The 21,850-nt window shown below is 50.8% G+C and overlaps 1 protein-coding gene across 1 annotated transcript in view; it reads right to left on the bottom strand.

Annotated features, from left to right (window-relative positions):
- The window catches only part of Shank2 (SH3 and multiple ankyrin repeat domains 2), a 420,233-nt gene that overhangs the window by 128,753 nt on the left and 269,630 nt on the right, over window positions 1-21,850 (bottom strand). The window contains exons 16-17 of the mRNA XM_051193484.1: window positions 4,626-4,708; window positions 2,894-3,018 (exon numbers count right to left, since the gene is read on the bottom strand). Coding sequence (XP_051049441.1) covers window positions 2,894-3,018; window positions 4,626-4,708 — 208 coding nt within the window. The remainder of the gene's footprint in view (window positions 1-2,893; window positions 3,019-4,625; window positions 4,709-21,850) is intronic.

Genomic DNA, 21,850 nt, shown 5'->3' with positions numbered 1-21,850 from the left:
AGTAGGTAAGAGCAGTTGTTACCAAATCTGAAAACCCGACTTGATCCCTGAAACCTATATGGTGGAAAGAGATAACTGACCCCTGTAAGTTCTAGCCTCCACCTGTGCACTGTGGTACATATGTGTGTGCATACACACACTCGAACATGCATACACATACTCGAACACACACACACACACTAAGTAAGTATTAAAAGATTTAAAAAGTTGTCAGGGCATTGCTCAAACCTTATGATTATTTTGGGGGAGAAGTGTAGTTATCAAGGAAAGAACAAAACAACAGGGGGGGAAAAACCTCCCCTTAACATTTTATCAGGAGAGAAAGGAATTCTAGAAGGTAGAGACCAGAGAAAATTCTATGCAACAGGAAACCCTTCATTACAGGCTCCAGCACCAGGCACCATGACAATGTCAAGGCAATCTGACCGGACTAAAGACAGAGGAGTAGAACCTTGTGGGTACTCGGGAGATGTTAAAAGTCAACCCTCACTTCTAAAGTGCACTCCCCCACCCCTTGCACCCGGTCCGAGGTTCAAACCACAGTGTGAGATTTTAGAGAGAAAATACGAAGTCTGTCAATCCCTGCAGGTTCTTTCAGGCAGCAGAGATAAGGCTTGCCAAGGGGCACGGCGGCGGTGGGGGAAGAGAGCCACATATTGGGGTAGCTTTGCCCACAAACACCCCAGGCTTCATGGAGTGCTCTATGGGACAGCTTCACCCCACACAGATTCATATGGGAACATATAAAGCTTTTAAGAAACAATCCCTCCAAGATGGAAAGCCATTCACTGAAAATACAGAGAAGCTGTCCCCTGGGAAGTACATGCCTGCGTAAGGGCTTATATATGATTTTAATATCCCAGTGGCAAAAGCCAGCAGCCAAGGAAACAACACATGGGGGAGGGACAAACTTAAATCCAAGCATCCAACAGAAATTCTGAGTTCCACTCCAGGCAGCCTGGGACTAGAAGAGGAGCTGCCTGCTCCCCATCCCCAGGGGCCAACTTTCTCTGCACCCCACAGCCCCATCAACAATACATGACTGTGATAAGCAACCTTGGAGAACCATGGTGTGCTAAGTCCTTCCATAAGCCATGCACAAAATTGCAGAAGCACGCACAGTCTGACCAGGCCTTGGGAGACCAAGCCAGACAAACATAAAATCCTGGAACTAAGAAGCCACCAGAACAAAATGCCTGTTCCCAAAAGGCAAACAGATAAGTATATCGGAGATTCTTTTAAAGTCAAAGGAAGTTCTACAAGGACAGAAAATAGTGGGGGTGGTATGCAGGGCATCCCCAGAAAAAGTGCTGCCCCAGGCACGTCCACCTCAGAGGCCCAGGCTTCTTTTATTGACTAGTTTATCATGGAAACAGTCAAATGAACTGAACATCAGGGGGTATGAGTCCATCTGCAGCCCTCATTTATTATTGAAACCCATCTCAACCTCCGGGAGCCCCCTCTCTGCCATCACAGGGCCACCCACACAGCACTCAGAGTCCCAACTCCAGGCCACGCCCCCTGTCTCTAGTGTCTCTCACACACAGGAAGAGGGTTTGCGTCACAACCGCATCCTACAGAGATGATTCAACCTAGTCTGCATTTCCAGGAGGGTTACAAACCCCATGAACTCAAGCAGTTGCAGTCAGCTCCAGCTTCTCCATTCTGGAAGAGATTCCAAGGGCTCCAACACACAGGAACCTGAATTAGCTCCTGCCTCACTCACACCCTGCTTTGGGAGGTCAAGAGCAGTTTAAAGCGACTTTGAATAATGGTAGGAGAGCCACACATGAGTCCTTACTGCCTCCTGCACTAACAGTTGTGCTCTCTTCTCTCTCCATTCCTGTCACCCCCCTTACCAACGTGGACAAACTCCAGACAAATATGAACAACACCACTGACAGAAATGACTATGGGCAACTGACATGGAACATGGAGTAAAGGCCTCAAGTGCCATCTCATTGAGACAGGCATGGATGTGGGTTGAGGTCACACAGGGAGTGGAGACACCTGTTCAATATCTCCACTTGTGTGAGAGTCTGACAAACTTGGGGCCAGACTCAAAGTGAACACGGGAGAGCAAAAAGTGCTGACAAGGCCCATTTGGGTCTATCAGCTCACTAAAAAAGCCATCTTTTCAACCTATTGCATATTCTTTCATTCACCATGTTTCCAAAGAGTAACAAGTTTGCTTGCACAGTAAGATCCAAAGCAACACCTAAACCTGCAAAGAGGCAGGATACCCTTGGCACCAACAAACACCTACAGGTGAAATTCACAGGCGCTGATGCTTGCACACTAGGAGGTTCCTTGCTCCACTCAGCTTCTGGGCATGAACCGGTTAGTTTTCAAAACTTCTGGACATTGCAGATTCCTCTCTGCCCCCTCCAACCCTTTCTTTCCCCTGTCTCTGCCCCACGCTTTGTGGCCCTTAAAGACTATCAACCATGCAATGAACATGGACCAAACAACTCTTAACTACCCACAGCACACCTCATGCTAGCCAATACCATACAAAGGCTTGGTGACTTGCCTTTAGGACACAGGAGCAGGCAAGGATTCCCCTCCTATTTACAGAGTCACAGTTAAGCCACCCACAGATCTGTGTGTGGCCCCAGCATCATGGAAATGTCTCCATCTTCCTCTTGAAGACTGGTGGCCAAGTTCCATGTATGTTTTTTTGTCCTCTCAAAGAACTGTGAAGACACCCAAACATCAGGGACAGAGGAAACAGCATTTACAGGGGGTGAGGACACTCAGAGAATACAAGCCACATGGCCTAAATCATCCACCATCCTAGCGGGTGTGCTCAGAACCACTACCCTCTCCCATGTGACAGGCAAGAGAGGCGGCGCTCTCCCCAAGCAGCATGATATAAACACCTGTATCCTACCTCAATCAAGAAGTCCCCGGTCCTTAGTCCGGCTTGCCATGCCACCCCACCTTCATCCACAGACTCCAGGTACTGCAGGGCCGGGAATGCCGGTGTAGGTGTGAATTCCTCAATAGGGGTATCAGCTAGGAAGACAAAGACATACTGTGTCAGAAGTCTGGGGGATGTTTTCCAAGTTGGTCATCCCACTTGCCCATGGGACCTTGGGAGGAAGACAGTCACTGCATTCTCCATTGAGAAGCAGTGGTCCTGGCTAGCTCTCCCCAGAGAGGAGCTCATTACTCACATGCACACCAGTGCTAATATAAGCCACAGAGCCAGGTGCACTCCAGTACCCCATCACGCCTCTTGGCCTCTCTGCTGAAACCATGGAATAAAGTACTCTGTGGTACATGTCTGCATGTCTGTCATTTTCTTTAAAAGTATCAATGACTAAACATTTTCAGTTCTAAAAATGGAAAAGTTCCTTCCTCTACCACACAGAGCTAGGGAAAGACCATACTGAAACCGCCTGCCAATTTCACAGCTATACAGACTCGCAACCCAGGGGATTCAACTTGGAACAGGGACAGAGCACACTGTTGACCCAGTGGGTGGCTGCTGATTTGGAATCTGCTCTGAAGTCTCTCCAGGGGGGACCTGGCTTTCTTTGACCATCACATGATCAGTGTGCCTCTCAGCTGAGCAAGGCTGGGCTTCTGGGGCCCACGGGGCTGCTGAGGGACTTTCTTGGTCCTCCTGAGAGGCTGGGGGTGGATGGGTGGGAAGGTGTGATGCCCGGGTTGGGGGAGGGGAAGGCACATCACACAGGCATGGACCTGTACCCTGGGGGTGGAGAAGACTCTGCTATTCTCTTTTTGGATGGATTGCTGTGGGCGGCCAGAGCCTATGACAGGTGGGCAGGCTAGCCAGGGAAGGAGGCCTCCCGCACAGGTACAACTGCCACATGGCTGACCCCCACCTGCCTCAGGCAGATGCCTCTTTTTGAGAGTGCCGATGCCATTCTACTGTAGTTGGGAAAAGAAGCCCCATGCCAGGGGTGATCATGGGGCACTGTTTTGGGCTGTGTCCCAGAGCCTCCCATTCCCAGGCCACAGGGTGTGTGCACTGCCAGCTTAGTCTATGGCAGAGGGGACCTTCTTTTCTCCTTGCCTTTGCAAAGTCACCTTAGAGGTGAGTATCTGGACACCTGCCATCCTGGGAGCTGAAACCCGTCCCCAGTACAGGCCAGCTTCCGGGTACCTCAAACTTGGGCTGGGCCATTCTGGGTATCTGAGACCAGGAGCTTTGAGAGCTGGCACACTATGACTGAACTGAAGCCCAAGCTGCAGGGTCTCCCCAGGACTGAGAGAAAAAGGTGGGGGGAGGGAAGGCGAGAGAGCAGCTCATTTGGAGCAGTACTGTAGATGGAAAATTAAAAACATGCCTGCAGGAAGCCTAGATGTTTTCTGAGGAAGGCAGAATGTTAAAGAGCATCGTTGTCTAGCAACCAAGTGCCCCCAGGAAAATGCTTGTTTCATGCTTATTTCCAAGCCGGGGAAGGTTCTTCATACAAGCGTGTGTGCACCACGCACACACACACACACACACACACACACACACACACACACACACACAGAGAGAGAGAGAGAGAGAGAGAGAGAGAGAGAGAGAGAGAGAGAGAGAGAGAGAGAGAGAGAGAGAGAGAGAGAGAGAGAGAGAGAGAGAGAGGAAGGGATCCCAGAACGCTTACCTTTTGCCCCTCGAAGCACAAATCCAAAGCCCTCGTTGTCTTTCTTCTGCAGGACCACCGTCTTGTCCTCAATAATGCAGTCACTGTAGAGAGAATTCCGGGGATAGCGACCATTATTGTAACCGGTCATCATCACGGTGGCTGCTCCACCGCCGGGGACGCTCATCATCACAGCCAATTAATCACCCAGCTCGGATCCAGGCAGCATGGAGGAGCCTGGGCAGCAGCTCGGTGCAGGAGGAGCTGGGGGTGGGGGGGTAGCAGGATGGGCGAGCGGGGCACAGTGGGATGTGGAGGGGGGCGGCGGGCGCGGGAGCCAGCTGGGGGAAGGAGTCATGGATGCTGGAGGGGCTGCCCAGGCCGCTGGGGAGCAGGGGGCCCAGCTCAAGGGACCTGGGGGCTGGCCAGGATGCCACCGCCCAGAGCAAAGAAAGTAAGTGGCCCAGGTGGTGGTGGTGGCGGCAGAGGCAGCAGCGTGGTGAAGGAGGTTCCCAGGCCTCTCTCGGCCAGATGCATCTTCCAGGCAAGCAGAGAAAATCAGCCGGAGGAATACCAAGATAGCTGCTTCGCTTTGCTATTTCTTGAAGGGGCTTAAAAAGATCAGGTTCTCTCCGCTTGTTCGGTGCACGAGCCAGCAGCAGGCACTGGGGACGCAGAGACCTGTGCTTTGCAGCCAGCGCCCCCTCCCTCCCTCTCTCCCGTCCTAGGGAATGTGGTGTGCAGCAGGAGCCCCCACAGTCATCTGATGAGCCCACAGTGCGACCGGCGCGGCTGCCTGGGCGTCATCCCGCGCGCAGAGGATCCGCAGGCTGGCCTGGTGGCCGGCGGGAGGGGCGGAGGGGGGGAGCGGCCAGCTCTGTGTCCCTCCAGACCACAGAGGCCAAGGCTTAGGGGTGAAAGAGTGAGTGGTAAGGGGCTCAGGCCATCTCAGTCCCACCAGAGTCAAGAAGGACAGCAGCTCCCTCCTGAGGACGATGCCTTGTTGAGGACAGAAAGGCCAGCAGGGTCCCCACTACAAGGAAGACTGAGAACCACAGGGCTCACCTCTTTGTATTGCATTTCCATTTTTAAAGGAAACAGACTAAAGAGCCCAGACTTTACTGTTGTGGCCAAAGCGGTCTATCATCAACATTAACAGAGCTCTCTGACTGTCCACCTAGAGGTGTGTGCGTAGGGCACACAGGACAGCATGCTGCTACCTAATGGCTTGAGAGTCACCAACTGTGGCCCTCACTGGCCTTTTTGGTGGCTGCTGAAGGGCAGGAGTCAGGGCTGTTTGCATCTCAGATTCAGTCATTGCCCCCACCCCCGGAAGTAAGTCAGAAGGCAGGAAATCTGGGGGTTGGGACCAAGAGGAGGGAAAGGGCTTTCTTCTCTAGTGCCGCAGTGGGAGGTGTGAGGACACTGGACATGGTGGCCAGAAATCCCAACAGAAGGGTTATCAGGGCCCTGAGGCAGAGAGGATGAAGGGAGTGAAGAGCAATGATGGTCTCTGACTCCCACAGTGGTGACAGTCAGTTCTCTTAGGCTTGGGGTCTACAGAAAGCACAGGACCAAGGGTCTGGCCTGCAGAGAGCAGCCGATTAGGATAGGGCACCCTGGAGCTGGAAGAGATAGGGAACCCTGGAGCTGGAAGAGCCGGGCAGCCCCTTCTAACCAGCCTAGCAGGCCAGTCCAACCTTTTGTGATTGTGACACTATGTTAATGTTACCAGTTACAAGTTTATACTTAAGAACCATGCAAGAAAGTTACAAGGAAAAAATAAGGCGAAAGAATCTTAAAATATGGAAAAAGAATCTTACAATGTTTGAGGAAGTTTTCAATTCTGGGTAGGCCCTATTAAAGCTGCCTTGGGTACATGTGGCCAGTGGTCTGCTGGTTAGACACACCTGGTATCAGGTGTGGACAGAGCAGTGGCTTTCCAAGGTTCCCATTGGGCAGGTAAGACTGATGGTGTTGGTAATATGAGTCACCCATCACAGGGTCATGCTAAATAATGCTCTGGGAATTGGCTATATGGGAGGCAACATAGGCTGGGCAGTGATACAAGTTGCCAGCACAGTGGTCTAAGTAGGATGATTAGTCACAGAAGTCTGAGAAGATAGCTGAGAAGCTAATCTCAAATCTTGCTGTGTCTGCTGAGACATCCCACCAGCCTCCTGGATCCTGGGCACAGGTGTGTGAGACCCCTTTTACTCAGTTTTCAAAGCCCCTGGCTTTGAGGATGATGAGAGCCCATGGGCATGTCACTGAGCTGGCCTATAGGAAGCAACAGGCCTTTAGTTCTCGCTTCCCATTTCAACACGATGTGAGGACAGCCCTCAGTCACTTGGAGCTGCTGTGGTTAGATGCCACAGTACCCATGATAGTGTGGTTTAGTGACAAGGCCCCAGGGAACCCCTTTCAAGTATGGTTAGTAACTGGAGAGGACCTGGCTGGTAGCCAGTTCCTGCCATCACGTGACTGGTTGGAAGAAGAGCTAGGATGGGGCGGGACTTGTTGCTACTGATTCAGGGACATTACAAGATACCAGGCAAAGCAAGCTTGTGCCAGATCCTTCCGACTTCACACTTTTGTGCATGCCCTTGATAACTGGAATATAGACTCAGGTCTCTTAGTGGAGGCTCTTTTTAACTATACCCTTTCTGCTCCAATTTCCCAGGGGAAGCTACCTGTCTTGGCCCCAGGGCTCCCTCAGTGGCCAGACAATAGGAACCCTGTGGCCCCTTTACTTGCCTTCCTAGCCACAGAGGTCTCTCTGAGCCTTTGCTGCTCAGCAACCCACTTCTCTCCATGTGCTTTAGCATCTGAGGACTGGTTGCCCTGACTTGAGTGTCTCAGACCCAATGTCTGCACATTCCCCTGGACACACTTGACTGACAGTACTGGCTTTGGCCTGGCTCAGGGTAGAAGCCATGGAGGGCTCCCAGAATGCACTTCCTCAGCCAGGAGAACCCGAGTGTTCCCAGACATTTCCTCACACCACAGTCATAGCGACCTCCTCAGGCCAACAGTGCTGACTGGACAGGGACTGTCTCCTCCTGACTGCTTGTGGGAGTAGGCATGTCACTGAGCCTGGCTCAAAACAAAGTATGACTCTGAGCCCAAGGTCACCCTAACCTTTGAAACCTCAGGTCTTGCTCTACAGAATGAGAACCACAACCACAGGTGTCATGGAGGGCGACAGAGTGTGCTGAATACCCCCTGAGACCCAGCAGTCTCAAGGGTGGCCCCTGCTGGGCAGTCAGCTGTAACACACAGCGAGTATTTCCATCTTAAAGAGTCACTGTTAGCAGCATCAACAGTATTATTGATCCTCTTTTGCAACCCCCAGCCAGAGAGCCCTCTCCAAGATTCTGTTCTTATACAACCTTCCCAGCTGCTTCCTGCTGTGCCAGACCTGTGTGTGCAGACAGACCTTCTCATCTGAGCCTCCCTTCCTGGAAGATGGCTTCCAGTTCCTCCTCTCTGTGATGTTTCTTAGGAGCTAAGCCCCACCATATACCCACTACCCTTACTCACCAACAGACCTTGGGCCTAAACCCTAAATTCAGACATCCGTCAGCCTGAAGAGAGTGAATAAAAATTTAGCGGAAATAAGTCTCCACCAATAGACACTACTGTGGGCAGACCCACTGCCAGGAACCCTGCCCTCAAGCTTCCATGTATCTTCTTCTGCTATGATCCAGGAGCAAATGCCCCCATCTCCCCAAGGGTTCAGTCTCCCGAGAGATAGTGAGCTGTTGCTGCACAACACCCCAAATGCTTGGAGGCTGGCAGAACCCAAGGCAGGGGTGGGACACATAGCAGAGGGGATCTGAGTAGGAGATGCTGAGGATGGCTGCAGAGTGAAGGACCATCCTGGGTTCTCAGCAGCTCCTTCCTCCTGCTAACTAGTGACCTGGTCCTGAGCAAAGTGTGACTCTGAGCCCAAGGTCACCTTAGCCTCGATGGCTGCTCCTGACACTTTCCTACAAACAGAGCTAACACTGCCTAAGGTCCTGGTAGCCCCTGTACGGTTGCTCTAGCAGATCTACCCTCTAGATTTGACCCAAAGACCACTGCCCACACTTCACAGGGACATTATCTGAAGCTCCCATACTCCTCACACTGCTCCTGGGTGACCCCACTCAGGCTCTGCTGGAGCCCTGTTCCCTCACCCATCACTGACCAGGTATCTAAAGCATTCATTGTGGGTATCCAGGAAACAAAGATACCCAAGTATCCTATTTTTAAAATTCCAGTGTTTGATGGTTGGACACAAATACAAGCCAGTAGCATGCTCTCCAGATTCGTTTGTTGGAGTTCTAATGTACCCCAAATGTGCCCTCCTATGCTAATATCTAGATGCAGCAGACATGGCATGGCACGGGGCAAGAGTGGATATACAGCTCTGCTATATACAGCTTTGGAGGTTGTATACGGTACATGTCAGAGAACACCACCCACAGTTCATACATGTGCTCATGTATGCATTGTAGCCATGTGGCAGAACCTTGAGGAGGGGCTAGGTTCCTTTCCTAGTTTACATAAAGGTATAGCCAGGTCCAACAGTTGCCATGGAGAATGGGAGAGCTGTTTCTACAGGAAACACATTGACCTCTGGGAACCCCATGCAGAAGGCAGCCATGTTTGCTCCCATCCCCCTTGTGTCAACTGATCAAGTATGTGTGGAGTGTTGTGGGGACTTGAGGTCTGCACAGAGTGGATTGAAGGACCTCACCTTCATGGCGTGCCTGAAGGGGCTTCTGGTGTCCATCTTGTAGGACCCCAAGTGGCCAAGTCACAGTGGCATTTATTTATTTTTTAGTTTTTGAGACAAGATTTTTGTTTTGTAGCCCAGACTGGCCTTGCACTCTTAGTGATCCCCCATTTCAGCCTCCTGTTGCTGTGACAAAACACTTGACAAAAGCAACTTAAGGAGGGAAGGGTCACTTGGCTCACGTTCAAGGGTGGAGAGCATCATGGCAGGGAAGGCATGGAGGCAAGAGTATGAGGCAGCCAGTCACATTGCACCCACAGCAAGGAACCATAGAGAGATGAATGATGGTGCTCAGATCACTTCCTCCTTTTTATTCAGACTGGGACTCCAGCCCATGGGATGGTCCCCCCACATTCAGGATGGGTCTTCCCTCAGTTACTGAGTCTAGAAACTTCCACAGGCACACCCAGAGGTTTGTCTCTTATGTGATACCAGACTCTGTCAAGTTGACAATATTAACTATTACACCTGGCTTCCAAGTGTTTAGAATGGCCGGGGGTGGGGGAGGGGAGGCATGTTAGGCTAGAGAAACTGCAAGTAACCACATGGCAGCTAGCATTTGATAGCTCCTTGCAGTGCAGCAGTTTCTACAGGAGGACACGGGCAGTCAGGCTTCGGCTAAGGAGATTAAACAAGAGGTGTGCCACATGACTGTAAGCCAGTCTTTAAGGGCAGGACCACTATGGGCAGATTTATCTGTAAGGTGTTGGATGTGGACTTGAGTCTCTCTTGGGGTCCCTGTGGGGATTGCAGCCATGTCAATCAAGTTGCTTTGATTATCTGAGTTGGGGTTCTATCCTTAGGCCAGAGGTAGCTGGGGTCTGTGCAGAGCTGCCTTATTAGAATATTAGCTAATATGCTAGGCATTTGTAGTGAACACCTATGAAGGGTCAGCCAATAGCCTACTGAGTGCTTGGCATCTTGGAGGGAATAGACTAAGCTCAGTCTGGACCTATAGAGAGGTGGAGTATAAGTGGATTGAATAGGATCCCCATACATACACACAGACACCCTTACTTCTTAGTCCCTGGCTCCTTGAAAGCAGGGGCTTTCTAGAGATGGGCATTCTGGGTTTAGGAGCCCATGAGACCAATGTTCACGTCCTTACAAGAAAGAAGCAGAGGGAACTGGAGGTTCAAAGACATCGGGGAGAAGCCACAGAGGCCGAGTGGGGTCTGGAGGGATGCAGCCACTAGCCAAGAGTCATGAGAGAATCGCAGTCAAACAAGAGGGTCCAGGAACCCTCTCTTCTGGGGAGCTGGAAGCAGGGCAGGGCTGCCCATGCCTTTGATGCCTTTGACCTCTGGATCTTGCTGGTGGAGTTAGGAAGACAAATGGATGTGGTGGTCACAAACTGCTCGGTTGACAACAGAGGAAGTGGTGCCGTGAGGTCCAGATGGCCTCCCCATACAGAAGATGGAGGGGCAGCATGCCCAAGAGTGGATGGCTGTGTCTGTGAGACACGAGACAGACTGTACAGCAGAGATTCTAGCCTGATGTCCAGGGATGCTGGGCTCCACCTGCACACACATAGCCAGTGCTGGCACCTAGGCAGCAAGATGCTAGAATCTGTGACAGCTCCAGCGGGTCCCTTGTGTCATCCAGGAAGGCAGAGATGATAGATAAGCAATTGAGCTGTTTCTTCCCTTAAGTGGGATTGACACACGTGTGGCTAGAATTCCTACTTAGTCCTCTTACCCTCCCTGGGCCCAATCCTGCTCTCTGGAGGCTGTGGGTGTTATTTTGGTGTTGGAAGTGGCTCACGGGTATGACAGATGACGCAGATCTATGGCTCTCCAAGGAGCCACAGTGGAGGCTGAAGCTGGGCAGGTCCCATTGCAAGAGGTGGGTGTTACAGGGACCCAGACATCAGGAAGCCACCCTGCACCAGCGCAGATAGAGGCCCGCAGAAAGGGACTTTACAGACCCAAGTGGAATAAACTCTGGCCAGCTGGGTCCATGGAGATGTGGAGGTTACCACCAAGAAGACACAGTGGTATCCACAGTCATGCAGATGAGTGGAGACTCCATCTGTCCCCAGGCTTTGACTTCAACTCTCAAGCTTATTTGCAAGCTGGGAAATAAATTCAGCGCCTCTGAAATCCACAGGGTTTAAGCAACAACATGGAAGCCAGCCTGCCATTTGATTAAGTGTCTCTGGAATCTCACCTGGGGTCAACTCCATTTCTTGTTAAATCTGGTATCTGTAAACATCATTCCTTCAGGTGTGAAAATCACTTGTAAGTTAGATTTTTCTCACCTCAGGAGAATCCTCAAGTGCTGCTGGTTGCTAAGAAGTGTGTGAGGGCACCGCCAGGCAATAGCCACAGTGACTCAGCTGAATGGGTTCTAGGGAAAACATTTTAGACAACTCCGATAGCCAAAAGGTGTGCTGAGTAAGGGCTGTGGCACACTAGAAACATTCACTAGCAGCAGGATGAGCCGTAGGGAGATGGGACTACTCTCTGCCAAGAGGCATGCAATGGGAAGCCAAGGTCATCTGCCTAAAGCATCTCCAGTACAGGGAGTGGAAGGCTGAGAGTGGCATCCCCACTGCTCCTGTTACTTCATCTCAGCACCGAGCAGGACAGGAAGTGAAGCACTATTAGAAAGGTGTCTCCAGGGAGCAGCAGTGACAGCGGATGCCCTAGAAATTTCGGGACTCTGCCAGTCAGGAAGGATGGGGCCATGCAGGATGCTGTCAGCTCCTCTGTGGGGGGTAGGGAGGTGCTGGGGCACAGGCCAGGACTTAACAGGTGTCCCAGCTCAGCCGGTGGAGATGCCAGCCAGGCCCTCTTGCTGCTGGTGTGGGCAGTCGGCCCAGTTCATAGAGGCAGAGCTGGCTGTAGATTGGCACAGAGAGCCTGTCTGTCGGTGGGCAGGGGCAGAATAGCCTGGACCAGGAGAAAGCTTGAAAGCCTGCGGGTGAACAGGAGGGGGTCCTCTTGGCTTTAACCTCATATAATGCCATCCTCTAATATCTTCTTCCTGACTGGAGCATGATTAGTAAGGCTATTTTGCTTCTGGGCCACTAAGTCTCATGCCAGTGACACTTGGGCTTTCAGTGACAGTCAAGCAAGGGTGCTACTTGGAGTCAGAGTCGTGTCACCTGTGGGAAGCGACGGACACAGACATGGACTTCACTCCTCCTGGCTCCTGGGAGCTACTCTTTCCCCAGATGAATGGAGGCATCACGGTGCTACCCCTACCCGTGGAGACTGCACACACCCTACTCAGATGCACGCTTGCAGAAGCCATTTCTCAGATGGGCAATTATGAAAACGCCCTGCAGGTGTTTATTACGACCATTTCCTTCCTTGTTGCTAACGTGATAAGCAATACAACTTCTTCCTGATAGAAACAATCATGAGCAGAGAGCTTTATTCGAATTAAATCGTCTCATTACCTTGCAATAAGTCACCCACGATGTTGCCTAAGCACCATCCGATGTGCTACCTGCCAAGCACAATTCAAGAAGATGCTGCCAGAACCACCTTGCCCTGATGACAGTGATTATCACTCCCAGCTGAAATGAGGGAAACCATGCACAGAGTGGGGTCAGGGGTACCCAGACCCCGGGTGGGATGCATCCTAGCATCCTGAGCCCACACAGGGCCTTTAACAGAGTCTCCTTGCTGGCCTCACCAGCCACAGCCTCAACATACCCAGGCTGGTGAGGAAAAGTTCATTTGAGAGGGACCAGGCACAAAGCAAGGCCTGCAAGCCTGAGAGCTTGGTAGAAAGAACCTGTACCCCACAGAGCCTGCTGCATTCTGGGAATGAAATGCACAAATGTAGGTATTACCATGTGCACCCCACCCTCATGTGGGTGTTAGCAGGATAGTTTTGCCTGGAGCACTCGGGGCAGATGAGGGTCAGAGGCCCATGCGGGAAGGACAGCAGCCTCCTTCCTTCTGGAGCATTCAGGAACCTAGGGATTCTGCCCCTGTTGCCTGAGGCCTCCCTCCATGAGCCCAGCTGGGCAGCTCCAGAAAAGCAAGCAGTAGGGTGGCTCACAGCACTCTGGCCTACGTCCAAGGAAAACAGAAAACATGTGGGTGCCATTCTCCAGGTACTGCCCTGCAGGTGCTCCACCCTGACCCTGCAGCCAGCATGGTTCTGGAGACCAAGACACAGATAAAACAAAACAAAACAAAACAAACTGTATGCCTACCTGGGACTCAGGATTCCCCTCCAAGGCCTGCGAGGGTCCACAGAGACCTGATGCTGGATCTCCCCTGAATTAGCTCTTTATTGTTTGTTTGTATGTATGTATGTATGTACGTATGTACATGTGTATACATACACACAACCCCCACCTTAAATCAGACAGTATATCTTTCCCATTTAAAATATTCCTTCTGCAGAGCCTCATCATTTTGGGAATAATATCTAAAATTCCCACCAAAGCTAAGACCCTCTGTGATCAGACCCCTGCCCCTCTCAACTCCAGACTGGCTGCCATCTCCCCCTTCTGTGGGCAGGTCCCCATTCATTAACCACAGTGTCTTTGCATGACCCATGCTCTCTGCACAAAGCTGCTGTGATCTTCAGGAGCCAGACTGCTGTCACTGCATAGGTCCCTCAGTGACTTGTGTTCCTGGTGGATGCCGGCCCTGGCAGGACTGAGCAACCAGTTCTGAGCAGAATGCACACATATGGTCATCCATAGGCTTCAGGGTCTCAGCAGCTACTGGTTCCTCAAGTGACACCTTTGTGTAGCCAGTGAGGCATGGGTAAACTTCCTGCCCTATTCTGATGGGACATGGAGCTTTCATTTTTAGATTCAGGAGTGTCTCCCTCCCAGGTCACTCCTGCAAGAGTTCAATCTTGGCTCCATTGAATAGTCTGCTCCCCATGGCTCCTGGTTCTGTGGCCTGGTGAGCTTCCAGACTGGGTGGGGGGGCTTCCAGGCTCAGGCTGCTTTGGAAACCCAGCCTCCACACTTTGTGGAACATTCTCTAGAATAACCATAGAGCAGTCCAGCTGCCTAGAATTTTGCTGCAAGCACAGGCAGGTCTGTTTGTGCTTGTCTCTCCATCCGCTAATTAAATTGACAGGCCGGGCTTGCCCCATCTGTTTGTCTCAAAGCTAGCCCAAAAGGACCACACAAATAGGCCAGGGAATAGGCATTGGATCTTCTCACATGGCTAGAGCCCCACTCTGCCTGCAGGGTGGGGCAGAGAGACACTCTAGCTATAAACCATTAGAATTAGTGGGACGGCTCAGTAGGTGAAGGCACTTGCTACTGAGCCTGACACCTTGAGTTTGATCCCTAGAACCTACATGTGGGAGGAGAGAACTGGCTCCTGCAAGTTGTCTTCTGGCCTCCACATGAATGCCAAGGAGTGTGGACTCCCAAACACAAATAAATAAAATAAATGCCAACTAAAGAATGTAGGAATGTCTGTTGGAATCCCTATCCTAGTGAGGGGGCCCCAGTGGGCTTGCCCACCCTGAATGCCTTGAGAAGCCCAGGCTAGGCCCAAGCCACAATCCAAAGTCACAGCTGCCCCATACCTGCCTGCTGCTGCTCACTCCCTCGGCTTGGGAGCACCATCGTATCTGACGGCATTCTTCCATAAGCCTGTTCTGATGTGCGAACATGGTGGTGTGATTGCCCACATGGGGACAGGGCTGCCTCTGGCACACGTAGGCTGCCTGGCATAGGCCACAAGCTTGCACAGCCGCACAGCCATGCTATATCAAGTTCTGTGGCTGTGCCTCAACACAGAACTGCGAAGAGACTTCCACAGCTACGCTGTCATCTGGAAGGGCCATGGGAGGGAGACGTATGGGGTCCACAGTGGAAGGAATTCCTTTACTATGTGACTATTATGCTCCTCCCCAGGTGCTGGTGCTCAGGGAGAGGAGACTGTCACCCAAGCGGTTCTTACAAAAGTAGTTAGGAGTCCTAGAGGCATTTGATGAGGCCTGGCCTTTCCACTGCCTCCTTCTTTCTCTCCTTTAACTGACGCTGGCCTCAAACTCACTATGTAGCCCAGACTGGCCTTGAACTCCTGACCCTCCTACCTCTACTCCCCCAGTGCTGAGATTATAGGCATATTAACACCTGTTTTTTATTTTTGTTTGCTTTTTGTTTTTTGAGGTGCAGGGGATTGAACTCAAAGCTTCCTGCATGTCAGGCCAGCACTTTACAAATGGAGCCACATTTCTGGTTCTAGTTATTTAGGTATTTATTTATTTACTTTTACATGGGACCTCATGTAGTCTGGGGCAGCCTCGAATTCAGGCTGCCTTGAACTAATGACTCTTCTGCCTTCAGGTCCCCAGAGCTGCCACCACATCTAGGCAGAGGGAACACTTTAAGATTTCAGTATTCCAGATCAATGGCTGATGACTCTTCCTATAAAGGTCCAGAGTCAATAGCCCAGGCTCTGAGGGAATCCTTGTCCAGTTAGATGTGACCCTGAAGCAGCCCTGCCAATACAAGAAAGCATAGGTTCTGCTCTGCTCCAATAAAGCTTTATTGACAAATGCACAGTGGGTCTTGGGCTGGGTTTTCTCAGGACATGTCTTCAGTAACCTGTCAGAATTTAGAATGGACACAAATAACATACCTATATGATGTGTCACTGCCTATAGCAAAAGCTAAGGAAAGAATTAATTTTCCTCAGAAGCTGTGACACTGCCTGGTACAGGTGTGCCTGGATTAATATGCCAGGGAGCAGTGTGGAGAAAATAGATCACCTGTGACTTGCCCGGGAAAGGTCTGGAGGCTGAGATTGGAGAGCCCTTCATACAAAGCAAAGTGCCCTCTCGGCCCCCCCTAGCTTGACTCACAGTTGAGGTCTGCCTGGACTCAGCCTTTGTGAGCAATAATTATCAAGTGGTAATTAATATACCAATTATCATAATGACTGTGTTCATGGGCCCCGAATGCTCTCAGCATAACTGATTGAACCTTCAGTTTCCCTAAGAGAAAGTGACTTTTCTTCTTTGGTTTTATTTGAGACATAAGCTCACCATGTAGTCCTACCTGGCCTGGAACTCACTATATAGCACAGGCTGGCCTCACACTTCCAGCAATTCTCCTGCCTCGGCATTCTGGGATGTGAATCACCACACCAGGCAGTGACTCTTTTATAGATCAGAGGATCAAAGGCATGGACAGAGATTTTTCACACGAGAACATACCTGGAGATGCAGCCCTGCTGCCCAGCGGCAGGAGGCAGCGTCCTACCACCCGTGATGCTGTCCAGCTAGGGGGCCCTGAATGCTCGGAGCCCCTCCCCCAGGATGACAGAGCTGGCTCCAGCAGCACAACTGGGAAGTGGCTGAGCTGACAGATAGTACCCAGTATACTCTGTCAATAGATTATGCCCATGGCCTAAAAGAAAAGCCCCAAAGGAGGCTGCAACCCCACCCCATGGACTGGTCAATCAGAAGAGAGATGGGGCTTCCAAACAGAACAAGCACACAGCTGATGCCAAGCGCGAAAGACTCAACCAGGGGTGCCCATGACTCTGTTTGAATGGAGAGCTTTTCTTACACTCACAATTCCATGGTGCTGGGAATAGAGCCCAGAGTTTTACACATGCTAGGCCAGTCCTTTACCACTGAGCTACATTTCTAGTCTGCACTCTGGTTCTTATCTGGAGCACTTGCTCTGCTTGCTAACTCTAGCTGCTCAACTTCTATTCATCCCTCAAAGCCCATTTCAAATAGCCACCATGTCTAGGAGGCTCTTTCGATGTCTCTCAAGTGATGCTGGTGCCTTCAGCACAAAGCCAAGCCTCATCTCATTCTTCCCTCACACCAAGCCTCTAGTACAATCTCTATTCCATCCCTTAACTTACTTCCCACAACAGACTTTGGAAAAGCTACACACTTGCTTTCCCAGCAGCCCCTGCAGCATGGACAGCAGTGACTATAGGACATGGTTTTAGCCAATGAGATAAGAGAACAAATCTACCTGGGTCTCTGGGAATTATTCAACTACTCGGTATATTGGAGAAACACAACTTTCCCCAATACCCCTGCAAAGGATGTGCTATGGAGGTGTGATAACTGGAGCACTAGCTGCCACTTTGCAACCATGAGTAAAGAGCCAAGAGACTAGAGAGTTGCAATTAACCCATCAAACAAATACTGGTTCTGGTCATTTCTGACCCCACCTCCAAGGTTGCAGTCTCAGCTAGTGAGATTTTTTTTTATAACCAAATGCTTCCTAATGGACACAGGCTGATATTTGTGGCCAGGAATAAGGAAGTAGGGAGAAGGCTGGGCTGTGCCCAGCCCTTCAGGAGGATCTGATCACAGCCCCTTGTCTTTCATGGACTTAGTTCAAAAGGCAGAGAGCTAAGGACTTCCATTTTTCCAGGGCTTAGCTGCTCCAAGAATTTTGTGAGTTCACCAAGTGTTCCAGATTCCTGGACATCCCAACTAAGCTGGGGCAATGGCTTCTATACAGATGGTTGGGGACAAGGCCAACTAGAGTGATGACATCTTTAGGAAGATAATGTTAGCAGAGAGTAGTAGATGGGACCTCAGCCACAGTGTGGACAGGGAAAGCTGCTGGCAGCTACATGAGGCTCTGGACCTGACATACAGACCTTCAAACCGACAGCTGTTGAGTCACGTCTGGGGCCGGTATCATTCCCTGGGAAACCTTCAAGAATCAGCCTGTTCAGTTGTTTACCAACTTGCTTGTCTGTCCCCAGAACATGGCTATTAGCCCTTCTATCGGAGCGTCCTGAGAACTGGTGGCCACCTGCTCTGCTCAAATAAATTTCAGAGCCCCTCTTGGCCTCTGATGACATTTATGGTCCTGGCTTGGAGCCTGGACACCTGGCCCCATAAGGTGACAATCAGCCTGGCTTCCTGAGGGGCTTCTAAGGAAGGCCACTACTTGTGGGACATGTGCTTAGTTAAGGCTGTCAAAGAAGTGATGGTCTCTGGTCACCCATAGCCTACTCATCAGAGGCCTCCCTCAGGCTCCTCCAGCAATCTGTCCCCTGTGCTCACCAGACTCACGCAGACTGGGTGTACACCAACTTGTCTACTAAGGTGACTGTCCCCAGACACTGCAGATGTCCCCAGACACTTGTCAGCTCCTCCCTGAGGAAGAGCTGTTTGTCTAGGGTCCTTGTCTGTACAGGAGGGTCCAGGCCTCTCCACCCCGCCCCTTCCTCTAGTTGCTTCCCCGCTGTGCCTGGCATCTAGCCACTGCTGCAAGTTCAGTGGTGTTGTTGGATCCCCCAAAGTACAGGCAAGCTCTCTGACAGGCTGCAGACATGAAGCTAACCCTGGCCCCAGGAGTTTCTTTTCTTCACTTCTTTCCTATTCTCTAAGTTTTCCAAATTTTGTCCCCACCTCTGATTATCCTTTAGACCTGTGGCTGGCCTCTCTCTCTCCACTGTCCCTTGTGCTCCCATGATGCCCTGCTGGGGTCTTGTCTGTTCTGGCTGAGTGCTCTTCTAGCTGTAGTCCCCCTAACTACAGCCTATCCACTGGACCAAGCAGCCCAGCTTGCCCTTGAGTGTGGGCAAGGGCACCACACCCTCCTGATAATGTCACTGCTGGATTGCAGCTCTGGGGACATGCCCCTTCCTGGATATTCACTCTGTCAGTACTTATGGCACTGAGAAAAGTCTAGGAAATTGTGTGAGGGTGTGGCACAGGCAGCTGCTCACCAAGGATGCTGTGCCAGGAGAGCCTGTGTTCCCAGGGAAGATGCATGACCAATGACCAAGGATAGACAGTACCCCGAAAATTCATGTCCACCCAGAATTCCAGTGTATGGCCTGCCTAGTAACAGGGTTTTTACAGATGATGTCATGGGCTTAGGGCTGGAGAGATGGCTCAGCAGTTAAGGGCTGTTCTGAGCACCCACATGACAGCTCACAACCATCTAAACACCAGTTCCAGAGGATCTGATGCCCTCTTCTGGCCTCAGTAGGTACTGCATACACATGGTATACACACACACACACACACACAGGTAAAAACTCATACACAAACAAATAAATAAATCATAAAATAAAAAGATGTTATAGGCCAGTGAAGTGGTTCATCAGGTAAAGACACTTGCCTCTGAGCCTAGTGACCTGAGTTAAATCTCTAGGACTTGCATGGTAGAAGAAGAGGACCCACAGGTTGTTCTCTGACTTCCACATGTGCATGCATGCATGCACGTGCACACAAACACACACACACATACATACACACACACACAAAGAGAGAGAGAGAGAGAGAGAGAGAGAGAGAGAGATTAAATAAGAGTAAGAAAACTAAAAAGAACTCATTAAGCCAGGAAGAGACTATCCTGAACCCAGGAGCACCCTGAATTCAGTGAAAGTATTCTCATAGCAGACAGCAAAGAACACAGAAGTCCAGGGACAGAGGGTGCAGTCATAAGCCATTGGCATGGAGCCACCAAGAGAGGAAGAAGATCTGACTGACTCTTCCTCGGGGTCTGTAAAGGGAACTCAGGGCTCATCCTCTTGAGCTGTGGCAGACCATACTCCTACCTCTTTAAGCTGTCCATCATGCTACTTGTTCCTGCAGCCCCCCCAAGCCCTGCATGGCTGTACCCAGGATGCCGTGTGCACAGAGCAGATACTGTGCCCTGGGCCAACTGTGCATCCAGCTGGAGAGGGCCTATTGCAGAGAACACATCTCAAGAGTGGAAGGGCATCAGGGAGCCTTGGACCATGAGAATCCAGGCTGTGCTAAGCAATGACAGTGTCCATGAACCACAGGTTTTCAGAGGTCCCTCATATTCAATATGCTATTTTGTTTTCTTAACATGTCCAAGACCACGGGCAGGGCCGGCAAGCAGAAGTTCTGGCTTTCTCCTAGCTGTGAGACAAGTTGTGAAACCTAAGCCCTCATCCTTACAGATGGGTCAGCACCACTGGGCATATACTCACAGACATGGTCCAGGAGAGCACACCAGGAGAGGAAGATGGAATGACAGATCTACAGTGAACTCTACCTCACAGGAGGATACTGAAAGGACAGGAAAAATGACATGGAAGTGAATGGTGTGGGCTTTGAGCCATCACTCATGACTAGGATCACAGCTCGCCTTGCAGTGGGGAGAAACTGAGGCACAGAAGGTAGGAGACTGTGTGCATGGTGATTCAACTGGAGAAGAACAAAGCTGAGATACAAACAAGAGGGTTGGGCATCCTCTAAGTCATGTCTTCCCAGGCCACCTCCTCAGAGGGCCATCTCCATGCTGACTTTAGCCTTCTAGATGGCTTTCTGTCCAGGCTCACATGTGGCTCAGGATCTGACAGTGATGTCTTCTGCTCTTTGTCCCTCAATTCCCTCATCCTCTGCCCTTTCTCAGTTCATTCCTTCTAAATGTCTCCATGTAATCTGGCAATCCACTCTCCATTCACCCTTCCTCCCTACCTGCAGATCCTCTTCTCAGATCTTACCACTGACCATGTCCTTCATGGACAGTGTCTCTCTGTCTATACAAAGACTTTTGCAAGTCTCCAACACGGACAGTATGAGGCCCCTGCAGCTGCTGTGACAAACAGCAACATGTGTGGCAGCTCTAGTAGGCACTGTGAGCCAGCTGATGAGGGTCCTGGGAATAGAACCTGGATCCTGTGCAAAAACAGCAAGTGCTCTCCAGCTCCAGTAAGTGAACTTTTGGATGGATGGATTGATGGATGGATACCTAGATGGATAAATGAATGAACAGATGGGTAGATGGATGGATGAATGGATAGATGAATGAATGGATAGGTTAGTGATGAATGAACATGATGGATGGATGGATGGATGGGTGGATGGATGGGTGGGTGGATGGATGGATGGACAAAGAATAAATGAGAGTGGGTTGGTAGGTGGATAGAAAAATGGATGGATGGGTTGATGAAGGATGATGAAGTGTAGCTAAGGTTCTCTGACATTTGTTCTCTTTTCGCAGATGTTGTCACTGCCTCATTAACCCAGCCACTCACTGCATTTGAAAAAAATGGGAAATGCCCCCATAACCACAAACCATGAATGTTTAAGACTCACTTCTTCTGAGGGAGAATGGTTCTATATATCACTCTTCTTATACTAGGACAGCGAAGCCACAGTGATGGGAAGGGATCCTGTCCACCATTCACCACAGAGGACTGGAGACAGAGCACCAAGCAGCCTTCCACTGTGCTGAGGTCCCAGCCTGTCCCTGTGATTGCTGTGGCCCTTCTATTCCATACTGCCATGTCTTCATCCAAGGAACAAAGAAAGAGCCCATGCATCCACCTCAGCTCTATTACTAAGGAGGACCGAGCAAGGCCCTAAGATCCTGCAGCTGATGGTTGGGAACAATGGTGTAGAAAGATGCAGCCAAATCCTAAGATCATTCCTGTCCTTTACCCTTCTTTCCCAGTCCCTGACTGACACCTGACTTCAATCCTAGCCATGGTGCCTGGCAGTGCTAGAGGGAACCACACTCCTGAGCCTTTCCATGGGGATATGTTCCAAGTCT

Source organism: Phodopus roborovskii, unplaced genomic scaffold (genome assembly GCF_943737965.1).
Source record: "Phodopus roborovskii unplaced genomic scaffold, PHOROB, whole genome shotgun sequence".
In the NCBI taxonomy this organism is placed as follows: Eukaryota; Metazoa; Chordata; class Mammalia; order Rodentia; family Cricetidae; genus Phodopus; species Phodopus roborovskii.
Note: the sequence above shows the minus strand (reverse complement) of the source record. Positions and strands in the feature narration are given on the sequence as shown.